Here is a 13,426-nt window from a genome sequence, read left to right as displayed (position 1 = left end):
TCAGAAACAATGAACAAATTAAAGCATGGTTACATGATGTGATCATGTTGATTACAATGCAAGGAAAATTTAGCAGTTTTGTATGTTTATTCAGAGTTCGTTTCATCTGAAGTCCTCTCAAGGGTTGGCGTCATCTCTTCATAGGTGTTGGTGTAACCCCACTTTTCTGGTTCTTTCTTTCGACCCTTCCGGAAAGGACAACACGGAGACGTAGGCTGAGCTCACTCATCGCGTTTACTGGAATATATGAAATGACACCAAACAGACATGAAATACAGCTCATCCGGTCTCATAACATTCTCCTCAACGGCTTTCATGCGACTCATTTACCAGTTCAACAAACAATAAATCAGTTTTTTCCATAAGTAAGAGCTCAATTTCTTTTTCTGTTGTTTTCTGAACATAGAAAATATAACATCATAAGAACATTAGTACATCATACCTGGAATATATGAAATGACACCAAACAGCTCATCTGGTCTCATAACTGTCAAAAATAAATATACATGTGAAAATATGCAATGAGAAAATACAGAGACAGAAACACAACGGATACCATGTGCTCCTAATGCACTCAACAGTGCGTTCGGAATTAAACATCAATTATCCGTCAACTCTATATCTCTTATGACTCAAATATGAAATAAAATACTTTTAAAATAACAATTTTGACCTTAAAGAGAAATAAAATCATCTCTGACAACATTTTATTTCTGTTCGACCGGAGAGAGATTTTACACCTACCATTCTCCTCAACGGCTTTCATGCGACTGAGGAGAAAATGGGAGAAGGGTCTGGCCGCAGCCTTGCACTTGCACTCTCAGACTTGCACTCTCAAGACACTTGCGCATCCGCTAGCAACGTCACTTGCAATCTTTTATTTTTTTATTTTGTTCTATTTATTGATTACTTTTTGTTTGAATCACTCAACATTTTACAACAGTAGCCAGGTGGTGAAGACAAGAAAAAAGAAACTAAATTACAATGTCACTTGCAATCGCCACTTGCACTCTCCGCTACCTGCGACGTCACTTGCAATCGACACAAATCGTGCGTGTTGCCAATGGAGACAAGACGCTGTGGTGGTGATTAAACGATTAAAACTAATTTAGTACTATAACATACAGGGTCCTGCAAGAAAAAGACAAGACCCGCAAAATACTTTTAAAATAACAATTTTGACCTTAAAGAGAAATAAAATCATCTCTGACAACATTTTATTTCTGTTCGACCGGAGAGAGATTTTACACCTACCATTCTCCTCAACGGCTTTCATGCGACTGAGGAGAAAATGGCCGACTCCACTGATAGGTTACCTTAGTCACCTGTAGGTGTCCCCATATCCCTTTCTTTTAGATGCACTTAATACATTCTATTCAATTAATATCTTAGAATTATTTTGCAAGATGAACAAACATTTTGGCACAATTCATTACAAATTTATTTTCCCTGTTACATTCTCCCCCACTGAATTTGCCAAAATGTGGTAAACATAAAAACCAAAACACAAACAAAACTTTTTTTTTCTTTTCCTTCTGAAAACACAAACTGGAATTGCCATTCTTAGCATAATGCTTTTGATCAGTAACAACTGTTCATATAAAGAACTGACAGGAAGAAGTGCTGCGCATATCACTCCTCCTTAATCATGACCCAAATGAAGTGCCTTTTACATTTCATCTTAGCAATTCCTACACACACATATTGACATCATACACTGAATTTAATACTTCAATACTTCAGACTAAGGACTGAAATAGACCATTTACCCAGAGTTTGCTTTCTGTTTTGAAACAAAGTGTGTTGATTCATAGAAGAAATAAGGCGATTCACTGGTTTCAACAATCTGCCAAACTTTGACCTTTGACCCGGTAACTCAGTACCATCAACTGTACCATCAACATCAGGGTCAGAATTACAGACATTACTTTCTTCAGGACTTCCCCGACAGACCGGGTGATCTGGAGAGACATTTCCAGAGACCACACTTTGTGATGGAACATCAACAACTGCAGCTGAGTCGTGAGCATTACATGACTCAACCATCTGCGGATCATTGTCAGCCACTACTAGGCCTTCACCATCAGGTACAGAGTCATCAGAGGATACAGAACAGTTATCAGAAACATCATCATTTACAGAAAATACACTTTCGTCATCATTTTTTCCCACAATGTCACTCAAAGGGAGGACATTTACACACAAAAGAAGGTTTCTGTGTACCACCTTTAACTGACCAGATACAGGGTGTTTAATCTTGTAAATGTGGGTTTTAGGATCACGATCAACCACAGTATATACCACATTTTCCCACTTGTCTGAAAGTTTGCGCTTGCCGCTTTCACTTTTATTGGCTAATAGGACCCTGTCGCCAACTTCAATTTTCACACCCTTATTTTTGCGATTGTACATGTGGGCTTGATGAGACTGTTCTTTTGAAGTGTTAGACTCCGCAACAGCAAGAGCATCCCTCAAATCCTTGCTCAGGGACTCTACGTACTTGGGAAGAGAGTCGTTCGAATCATTCCATAGTACGCTCTTGAAAACAACATCAATTGGCAGTCTCGGGGTGCGATCGAACATTAGATAGAAGTGAGGGTACCCCGTAGTCTCGTGCACTGTGCAATTGTACACGAATGTTAATGTATGGAGCATCCGAGGCCAATCTTGCTTTGGTCGTGGTTCAAGGGCTCTGATCATGTTTCCCAATGTTGGATTAAATCTTTCTGAGATTCCGTTGCCCATAGGATGATATGGTGTCGTTTGTGACTTCTTAACACCAGAAAAATCAAGCAAATGCCTAATGAGCTCACTACAAAAATTGGTCCCCTGATCAGAATGAATGCGGTCCGGGAAACCATAGTAACAAAAGTAGTTATCCCAGAGCTTCTTTGTTACTGACTTAGCTGACTGGTCTGGACAGCGAAAGGCATGGGCCAGCTTGGTAAAATGGTCAGTGACCACTAAAACATCAACTGACCTATTCTGTGAATCTTCCGCAGTCCAGAAATCAATGCAGACTAATTCAAGTGGAGCAGAAGTCTTGACACTCTCCAATAGAGCTCGGCCATCTGGCTCTGGTGTTTTTGCAAGCACACAATGACTACACACTTTCACATAGTCACGAACATCACGTTCAATGTCTGTCCAGTAGAAGCGTTGACGAGACAATTGGAGAGTACAATATTGGCATTGGTGTCCGGCCTCATCGTGACATCCTTTCAGCACGTCAGCTTTCAGGGAAGATGGTACCACGTACTGAAATATTTTGTGACGTGACAAGGGGTCTCTCGAAACACGATACAAGACACCATCGTTCAATAATAGCTTCTCCCACTGCTTCATAAGCTTCCTTACAGCGCTGGGGTCCCCCATGCGCTCACGCCTCGAAGGCCTGCGCTTTCGGTCAACATAGAACATCACCCTCTGCAAATGTTCATCCTCAAGCTGTTTGTCTCTCAGTTCTTGACGAGAGTACGAAGGAAGGGCATCAAACCCAACATCTGTGATCTGTTGGACAAATCCAGCCAGAGGAGTGGCCCATGTTTGTGTTCCGTGGTCCCAAGAAAGGTGATTAGAAAAGACAGCAGCCACTTCAGCACTTGAAAAGCTCCCAGGCGCGTCCGTGTCTGATTTGACTGTTAACTGCTCACAAGCACTCGCTGGGGCCTCTATACTGTCAAGCACTCGCTGACTGGCATTGGACAACCGGAAAACATCCTGGACAGCAGCACAGGTATGGTTACTTGACTCTGCCAGCAGCTTCTCATAAGGTTCCCTTACTATGCGGTGACTGACACGACCGTTGACAAAAGGCTGCCTGCTCAAAGCATCAGCAATTGAGTTCTTAGGCCCTGGAACATATTTGATGTCAAACTCAAAGGCAGCAAGTTTGGCCACCCATCTTTGTTCACAGGTGTCAAGCCTAGGTTTAGTCAAGATATGCGTCAAAGAATTATTATCTATCCAAGCTGTGAACCGATGTCCTTTTAGCCAGTGGCTAAATTTATCACATACGGCCCACTTGAGGGCGAGAAACTCAAGTCGATGTGCTGGATATCTGGCTTGCGCTCTGGATAGTGACTTACTCACGAATGCAATGGGTCGAGCCCTGCTTTCCCCAGGACTCAGTTGCAAAAGCACGGCGCCCAATCCCTCAGATGAAGCATTAGTGGCAAGAATAAAGGGTCTGGAAAAGTCAGGATGCGCAAGAACAACATTGGACAGGAGAGCTTCCTTTAATGCCGACAAAGCCGCCTCACAAGCTGGAGACCAGTCGTCAGGAGTGAGTTTTCTGGACGCAGGAACCCCTTTGCGTCCAACACCTCTAGCTTTCCTAACTCCGCTGGTCAGAGCAAAAAGCAGTCGTGCAAGGGACGAACAATTCTCAATGAAGCGTTGGTACCACATAACAAGGTCAAGAAAAGACTGGATTTTCTTAACTGATGGGGTGACACCATTTGGGCACATCAAATCCACAGAAGTAATTTGAGTAATTGCTTCAACTTTTCCGGGGTCCGTAGACACACCTCCCTCTGTAATCAAGTGACCGAGGAATTTTACAGAGCGTCTTAAAAAGTGGCATTTCTTCGGAGATAATTTCAAATTGTGCTTTTTCAACATACCGAAAACCATCTCTAGCCTCTGCAATGCAACTTCTTCGTTAGGTGCAAAAACCATTAAATCGTCCAGGTAGCACAACAGTGACAAAAAATTCTGTTCACCAAAGATCTTAGTCATCATCCGCATGAAGCTCGCTGGTGAGTTATAGATGCCTTGAGGAAGCCTATTGTATTCGTGCAACCCCACTGGTTTTGTGAACGCTGTATACTTTCTGTCGTCCTTATGTAGTGGGACATTATAAAATCCTGAGGTCAAATCCATAGTGCTAAAGAATGAATTGCCACCTAGGGCCGCTAGACAGTCTTCCTGATGGGGCAGGGGGTGTGCATCCTTCATTGTCCGTGCATTAAGCCAGCGGAAATCTGTGCATATGCGAAGATTGCCATCTTTTTTCAGCACAGAACCAAAGGTGACGCGAATTCGCTGACTGACTTGCGAATTATTCCCCTCTCTTCCATCTCGTTCAAAGCAACACGGAATTTCTGGTATTGTGAAGGAGGAACTCGTCTGTATGGTAAGCAAAACGGCCTTTCATCAAACAGACGAATCCTGTGTACAAAGTCCTTGACTTCACCGCAATTTTTTTCCAGCACAGAACCAAAGGTGAAGCGAATTCGCTGACTGACTTGCTAATTATTCCCCTCTCCTCCATCTCGTTCAAAGCAACACGTAATTCCTGGTATTGTGAAGGAGGGACTCGTCTGTATGGTAAGCGAAACGGCCTTTCGTCGAACAGACGAATCCTGTGTACAAAGTCCTTTCACTCACCGCAATCAAGAGAATGTCTTGAAAAGATAGACTCATACTCGAGCACTAAGTCACACAGTTTTGCCTTCCAGAATTCAGAAACTTCGCACTTTTCCAAATCAACGGTCACTAATCCACACTTACGGAGTCTGTCGGTCAGTGTATTAGACTTATCTGACTCAGCTGCTGACTGCTGAATGCTCGATCGAAGTGGAAGCTCAGGCTTTGTTTCACACACATCCTCCAACGCAATACAGGGGTAAACGTCAGCCACTTTGGCGTTTCGCTTCAGCGTTACTGGCTTATCGCTAAGGTTTATCAACTTAAGTGGAATCCAGCCATCGCCCCAAAGCGGAGTGACAACACGACACACTAGAACATTCCTGGAGGCAGAACAGAGTCTAGATGGTTCCACCATAACTGTACTGCCCGGTTGGCTACAGGACTTAATAGGGAGTTTACCCCAGACAAGATGCTCTTGGCCAGGCGAAAGTGTAACGGCATGTTGAAGTTTAACTGTACCAACAACATCAGGAATCGTTCCGCCCCTCCATCGACATACACCAGCCATCATAGACTTGAAGAACTTGTCACTCTCTGGATTATGTCCACTGGGCGTAGAAATCAGTTCCCAATATCTGTCAGAATCTTTTAATCTGTGGACAAGATGTTTGATGACGTTCGTCCCCAGAATGAGATCATCTCCTTGGCCTGGAACAACAAGACATGGGACAATAACATCACAGCCATAAATGTCCAGCTTAAGCTCAAGCATGCACTTTGGAAACGTTCGTTTGCCGCCACATCCAATTAAGACAAAGTCTGTATCTTCTTCATTAACAGTATCCAAAGCACCATGTTCCCTTAGTTTACTGAATTTCGCTGTGCAGTCACGTTTGGAGTGACCAGCACCATGACATCTAAAACACAAATGATCAGATCTGCAGTGGTCGATTGTAGTGTGCGTTGTGTCACCACAAATCTTACAGTTGCTTGGTCCAGCTGTGTTCCTTCTACGCACTCTCCCAGAAGACACATACTTAGGTTTACGCTCCTCCATTGCCTTCAAAACTTCAATCAGCTGAGCCAGCATGTCAGCCATCCAATTCAGCCATTCGCACTTTTCCAAATCAACGGTCCTTTGGACCAACGGTCCTTCGGCCAATGGAGTGATCCTTTGCATCCAGTTTAGGCTCACCAGGCCCCTTGGTCCCCTGCTTGAGACACATTAATGTAGACTCAGAAACAACGTTAGAATTCCCACAGCTCTGTATGGTCGTGTGTGCATTTTGACTGACTGGGTAGGCGTTGGTGCTTGATCTTAGCTTAAGCTCACATTGGAAACTATCTAAAAGCATTCTAACGGCCGTACTTTAAAAGTGCGTGCTAGATCAGGGTCTGGGCAATTTCTCACAAACATCATTGCAACTTCAGAATTTAAATTGTCCATTCTTGTGCCCTGCCCTCTGAGACACTCGTCAGCTATATCTGCTGCTTTATTAAGGTGAAGCCAGTAGTCAACAGGATTTTCACCGTGTTTGGGCAATGAGCTGTAAAAGTCTGCAAGTGGCATGCTGGAGCAGGACACTTCACTGAAGTGTTGCTTAAGTATGCTGTATATAATCTCAGGGTGATTTGTGCAGTCAAGCGCAGGGTTGCTGCGTAGGGCTACTTTCACAATGTCTTTGGCCCTGCCCATTAGATGACTAATAATCTCATCAGCCTGTTCAGTAATTTTGACATTTCTCTTTTGCAGGTAAACTTGCATCATCTCAACCCATTCTTGAATGTCATATCTACCTAAACCATCCCCCCTAAACTCTGGTGGGACTTTTTCATCTGATTTCAGAACGACATTCAACTGTGACACAAACAATAAATCAGTTTTTCCATAATTAAGAGCTCAATTTCTTTTTCTGTTGTTTTCTGAACATAGAAAATATAACATCATAAGAACATTAGTACATCATACCTGGAATATATGAAATGACACCAAACAGACATGAAATACAGCTCATCCGGTCTCATAACTGTCAAAAATAAATATACATGTGAAAATAAGCAACGAGAAAATACAGAGACAGAAACACAACGAATACCATGTGCTCCTAATGCACTCAACAGCGAGTTCGGTATAAAACATCAATTATCCGTCAACTCTATATCTCTTATGACTCAAATATGAAATAAAATACTTTTAAAAGAACAATTTTGACCTTAAAGAGAAATAAAATAATCTCTGACAACATTTTATTTCTGTTCGAACGGAGAGAGATTTTACACCTACCATTCTCCTCAACGGCTTTCATGCGACTGAGGAGAAAATGGCAGACTCCACTGATAGGTTACCTTAGTCACCTGTAGGTGTCCCCATGTCCCTAATCCAATCCCAAGAAAAGACTTATCTGCACCACCCTCAGCCATTTTTTCAAATGTAAAATACTCAGAACGTTCTAAACTCAAAAGTCAGATTAATCAAAACAAAACTGTCTTCTCTTCACTTAACTGCAGTCCAACGTTTTTCTCTTTCGAGAGTCCCCCGAAAAAAGTGTCTTTAACTGGAGAACCGCAGTCCACTCGACCGAATGAAGCACGCGACGTCCACGCTGCTCTCCGCTGTAGGCCTTGTCGTCCCCCCGGAGATCGGCTTTGCGTTGATCACAAACGGGAATCACGGCACCATTGTAACCCCACTTTCCTGGTTCTTTCTTTCGACCCTTCCGGAAAGGACAACACGGAGACGTAGGCTGAGCTCACTCATCACATTTACTGGAATATATGAAATGACACCAAACAGACATGAAATACAGCTCATCCGGTCTCATAACATTCTCCTCAACGGCTTTCATGCGACTGAGGAGAAAATGGCAGACTCCACTGATAGGTTACCTTAGTCACCTGTAGGTGTCCCCATGTCCCTTTCTTTTAGATGCACTTAATACATTCTATTCAATTAATATCTTAGAATTATTTTGCAAGATGAACAAACATTTTGGCACAATTCATTACAAATTTATTTTCCCTGTCACATTGGGTCATCTGAAGTCTTCATAAGAGGCTGGATCAGCAGGAGCAATCTATAGATTACACCAACAAAATGTGATGTAATTATACTAGGGAACTGGCACTTTTTCACAAAGACACAAAGAGCAGGGAAAGACTTGCCAAAACCAGTGAAGAGACTCATTGTGAGGTTGATGTCTCTTTACAGGGAGTCTTCAGGTGGTTCTTGTTCTGAAAGCAAGATAGCGAAGGAGAAAAACACAGGAGAAATGGTTAAGTGATGCTCCATCACATTGCAGTCCTGTGGCATCACTGCTCAGTATGTTCCTTCAACACATTACTTCTTTAGTAGCTAAGACGTTTAAGTATAAAATACAGTAATAATGTACAGGTTTACTATGATTACTTCTATAATGTGGTACATAATACATTTTTTTTGGAAATTTAGCCTAGCATGATTCTGAAATGAACTGCTCGCCTATTTCAAACTTTTCATTCTCACTTAGGTCCATCTATATCCTTTGCAATATATCCAAGTCTATTAAATAACTCCCCACCAGCAAAATCCCCTTTAAAAGCCTTAATTAAAGACATTCAGAAAATTAGTCTATCACAAACATCCTAAGACCTGTCAATAATTTTACAAACATTTTACTTCAGAGAGAGGGTTTTTTTGGAAAGAGGATGTGTGCTTAATAATATGGCTGAAATCACTTACAGCACCTTTAATATTTTGAAACAAATTTCAATTATTCCACCACTCCCAGAAAACAGAAAAGCACAAAAGCTGTCAATGGAACTTTAAAAAGGTAATGTGAAGGTATACATACTCTTTAGGGTTAAATAAGGTACAAAGCATTGCCCAGTGACAGATTTGTACTCTTTGTACTTTTTCTGAGAGGGAAACCCCTCATTATTGTTTGGACAGACAGGTATTCCTGTCACTCCAGCGACTGAGCCATGTCCACCAGTAAGCCTGCTTCAACAGATTGCAGTTTTGTCTGGTGGCGCTGGTGGAGAATCAATTACACACGGCAGCTTTAAAATCAAGTTTTTTTTTTTAAGGAATGTATATAGGACTGTATAGGCATTTTCATATTCAGGATAAACTAAACCCGCTTGAGAATTGTTTACTGGTCAGTGAGATGGTGTCATCTTTACTGAAAATTAAATAAATAATGAATAATAAATAAATAAATAAATAATTTCAACTTTCCATATGAGATGACAACATGTCTGTTTTAGATGTGGTGATAAAAAGACCAGCGCCCGGTTTTAAGCTAAAATCGCTTGATTTGACCATCTTCTGCCCTCTTGAGGATGAAAGGAGCACCTGCAATCCCTTCTCTCCCAGTTATGCCAGATTTCCCGAGAAGTTGAGGTACACGTCAGAATGGAACCTGTACTGGTGAGCGGACGTGTACAGTGACCTCAGCAGTTTGTGCGTATCAGCTGACACACATACACTGACGGGAAAACATGGAACGCGGTAAGACCTGCCGAAAAACAGCAACGTTTGAATAGAATGGAATCTATTGATTATATTCTTGAATGTAGAATCTATAGTATCTATACTATTCAACATTTGAATAGAATAAAACGCACTGATTGTGTTCTTGAATCTAATATCATTAAAATCTGTTTTTTTCAGATTCTCTGTAGTGCATAGGTACTTTTGCATTGCACTGCAATGCTAAGCGACATCATACAGTCAACGCGCTGTAAAAGCCTGCGCTGCCCAGTTGGGAGTGTGTCAGTAGTTAATAAAGCACCATGATGACGCTCTGTGTTACAGAAAAAACGGTGTATTTGTCTTTATAAGTGTAACATACAAGTCAAAATAATGGCCCTAACTCAGAAAAGTAAAGAATAACTCTTTAAATAGACAATACAACACATTACCCTGATCAAGGTGTGTGGCATAGGCTACTACTGGACTGAGGGGGGGGGAAACGTGAAAGAGACACGTGTATACTTGCATACACTTTAAATAATTAAAATAATAACTGTAATAAACTGTTATTGATGCATGTCGAAATTGGTAAATCTAAAGGCATATTAATGCTGTTATATGAAAGAATATTTACAGATAAACATATGCATAAATGTTTGAAAATCCACTGCCCAAATTTTACTCTCAGTCTCTCACATATTTCTGTCTTTGTGCAGGTTTCTCTCTTGCTGGACCTTCTTCTAATCCTCGTAAACGTCAGGTGCGATTTTCAGCACGTCATGACATCCTGCTCCTCCGTGAGGTGATAGCACAGAACCCCTTCACTTCTAAAGAGTCAGGCCGGATCTGGGCAAGGGTGGGTGAAATTATTACTGCGACCCTACAGGATGAGAACTTTGAGGTGGATGGACGCAGATGCAGGGAGAGAACCATGCTACTGCTGGATTATTATAAAAAACAGGACTTTGCAAGTCTACGCAGGTTAGAAGAGGTCAACTTCCCTTTTTTACCTGCCTTGAAAGTGCACTAAGTACTTTTTCCAGTTGAAATTAGTGAATTGAGGTAAATAAAGTGAAAATAAATAAATTACTTAAGTAAATACATAAGTGAATTGAAGTAAATAAATGAACAGTACTTTACTCTTAAATATGAGTATTTAATCACATGTGAAGATTAATTAAATACTACACACTTTATCTTGGTAACACAATATGTATGTAGAACAACATGAGTGTTAAACAGAATATTTCTAAAATGGTATCTGTAACTGAAAACATTTGCTTTTGCTTGATGTTGCAAGTGTCAGTAAGTCCAAAACACTCCACGAAATACAAAACAAGAAATATTATTTAGTGCATTTTTAATCATGAAATGGTTATAAATGTTGTGATTAATTGTATTTCAAGGTTCCTTAATTAAAAGAGGTAAACAGTATGACTTGACACTAGTCAATTAAATGTGCACAGAAAAATGCTTTTAAAATCTTTTTTTAAATGCTTTTAAAAAAAATTAAGAAAAATGTTACAGGGTTCATTATAGTAACTTTTTGTGTATATACAAAAGCTATTAGATCTGAGTTGTTGGTGTTCAGGTTTGGTACAGAACGCCTGTATGCACAGAAAGAAGACCTGTTGCATGAAGTTCTGGAGTTGGAGGCAGAGAAGAATCTTCTGGCGAGTGGGGAACGTAAATACCAAGATGACGAACTCAGGAAGAGAGCACTGGAGGAATTATCATCGCCTGAGCCTGACAAATCCACTGTGCTGTCAGTAACAACAGCTCCCCCCACTGGTAAGGAGTCTTTAGTTTAGAAATGATTATAAACACATCTCATAGATCATTAAACAACAATCCATGATTGTAGATCTTAAGATTTTATTGTCTCTTACATAAACATACTAAAGATATATAAATATTGTCTTTTACATACACTTACATTTGTGCATTTTTTTATCAGTGGTAGCCAGCCCAGAACCTGAGGAGCAGGAGGAGGCTGAGCTCACAGCTCCCACAGCCAAACGGCCATGTCAGTGCTGCTGCCAGACCTACTCAGAGATCCTAAGCTTCCTAGAAAAGCGATTTGAAGCAGAGCAGAGTCTGCGAGAGGAGGAAATGGCACTGAGAAGAGAGGAGCTAGAAATCCAGAGGAGTAAAATTGCCCTGGATCGGGAGCGTCTCGGAGCAGAAAGAAAAGAACGGGAACGTCGGTTTGAGCTGGAGAGTCAGGAAAGGCAGGTTATACTGGATTTGTTAAAAGAGAAGGTCCTAAAAAACGAACGGAACTCTGACTGAAATTAGAAGTTTTTAGTTTCAGTCTTTGATGTTGAACTGTCCTTCCAGCCAATGCTATATTCTGCTTTCCCTGTTTGAATTGGTCTTATAGCATGAAAATAATATAAACCCATAATATTATAGTTGATTTTCATAACATTGAATAAAATGGCTAAATGCCTGCTGATATGTTTGCATTCAATAAGTCACCTGATAAAACACTGAATTTTAGTAACTAACGTATTGGATTTAGATGCAGTATAGGTATCCTGAGATCATTGATCTTATTTAAGTTTGAAAACAATTGCCTTTTTCTGGATTTGGGAACCAGTAGCACTATTGTGCCCTTAAAGAGCTATTAATGGAACTGAACTGTACTAGGAGTTACATAAAAATAGCCAATATTTCTTCTGTAGCAGGATAGGTATGTTTAAAATTAAGCTTGCAAATGAATGAGAGCCATTCACACTAATATTTGTATTAACTAGCCCACACAGACTGCACTGAACTGAAAGCTGTGTGTAATGGAAGCTGTTACAATGGTGATACCAGAATAAGTCTTATTCATAACGTGAACTTAGCAGACCTTTATCACATGTTAACCATAAAGGTAACTTACAGTTTAACCTCTTATAACATTTAACTGATTAATCTTGTTATATATATATTGTTTTACGGTGCTAAATTTCCTACACCTTCTACCTTATTTTATGTATTCTCAGGTTAGGTAAAGTAAGTTGAATCTGTCCTATCTCATAAGTATCTGAATTCATACTTACAAAACAGGTCACAGAAGACTTCTCCGTGGTCTGTTCTGACTTAGCTATAAATCAATGCCAGGGGAGGCAGACATGTGTTATATAAATACAAGTCAGTTTATTATTACAATTAGTAAGTAAGCAGTACAAATATTCTTTGCTCAAGGCAATATCAGCGATGGTTCTGGAGGCTCTTCAGGTGGTCTCGAAGCAGCATCTGATTTCATCACCTTACTTCAGTCTTTTATAGACAGCAGGTGGATCCCAATGTCTTGTGACATCATACTGGAAATCCCCTAAGAAGTTGTTTATAAAAGGCCTTGCATCTTCTCATTTTTCTTCTTTGGGATTTTTTGCTCTGCTGTCTTTTACGCTTCGTCTGAAACACACCAGCTGAGGTAATGCCCACCTTCTTTTTTTTCTACAACGCTCTTGCTAATACATGTGTCATCTCTAGCTGCGCTCTTGCTTATACATGTTATAAACATTTTCTTAATAAATGCTTAAAACAACAAGTGTGGTGTTTTACTTAATAAACCACTTTCTCAATAAAACAAATATAAAACAAATA

General features: G+C 40.6%; 1 protein-coding gene and 1 long non-coding RNA gene across 2 annotated transcripts; one reads left to right on the top strand and one right to left on the bottom strand.

The window, feature by feature from the left end:
* Positions 1 to 8,511: 8,511 nt before the first annotated feature.
* LOC107711601 (uncharacterized) lies at positions 8,512 to 8,875 on the bottom strand. Its single transcript, XR_001636716.1, has 2 exons — positions 8,803 to 8,875; positions 8,512 to 8,604 (listed from the first exon to the last, which is right to left on the bottom strand). It is a non-coding gene; the product is annotated as an uncharacterized LOC107711601 (long non-coding RNA).
* A 911-nt stretch (positions 8,876 to 9,786) lies between these two features.
* On the top strand, positions 9,787 to 12,369 carry LOC107711600 (uncharacterized). Its single transcript, XM_016516602.1, has 4 exons — positions 9,787 to 9,862; positions 10,543 to 10,807; positions 11,418 to 11,617; positions 11,784 to 12,369. Exons 1-4 carry the CDS (start codon positions 9,853 to 9,855, stop codon positions 12,116 to 12,118), a joined length of 810 nt encoding a protein of 269 aa, XP_016372088.1. The 5' UTR covers positions 9,787 to 9,852; the 3' UTR covers positions 12,119 to 12,369.
* Positions 12,370 to 13,426: the final 1,057 nt, after the last annotated feature.

The sequence above is a fragment of the Sinocyclocheilus rhinocerous genome, unplaced genomic scaffold, assembly GCF_001515625.1.
Source record: "Sinocyclocheilus rhinocerous isolate Xijiao unplaced genomic scaffold, SAMN03320098_v1.1 scaffold7745, whole genome shotgun sequence".
Lineage (NCBI taxonomy): Eukaryota > Metazoa > Chordata > Actinopteri > Cypriniformes > Cyprinidae > Sinocyclocheilus > Sinocyclocheilus rhinocerous.
This window is presented reverse-complemented; position numbering and strand designations above follow the sequence as displayed.

Coding starts and splice junctions, on each gene's coding strand:
- LOC107711600 (XM_016516602.1), top strand. Junction 10,808..11,417: donor GACTTTGCAAGTCTACGCAG/GTTAGAAGAGGT, acceptor GTTGGTGTTCAG/GTTTGGTACAGAACGCCTGT. Junction 11,618..11,783: donor AACAACAGCTCCCCCCACTG/GTAAGGAGTCTT, acceptor TTTTTTTATCAG/TGGTAGCCAGCCCAGAACCT.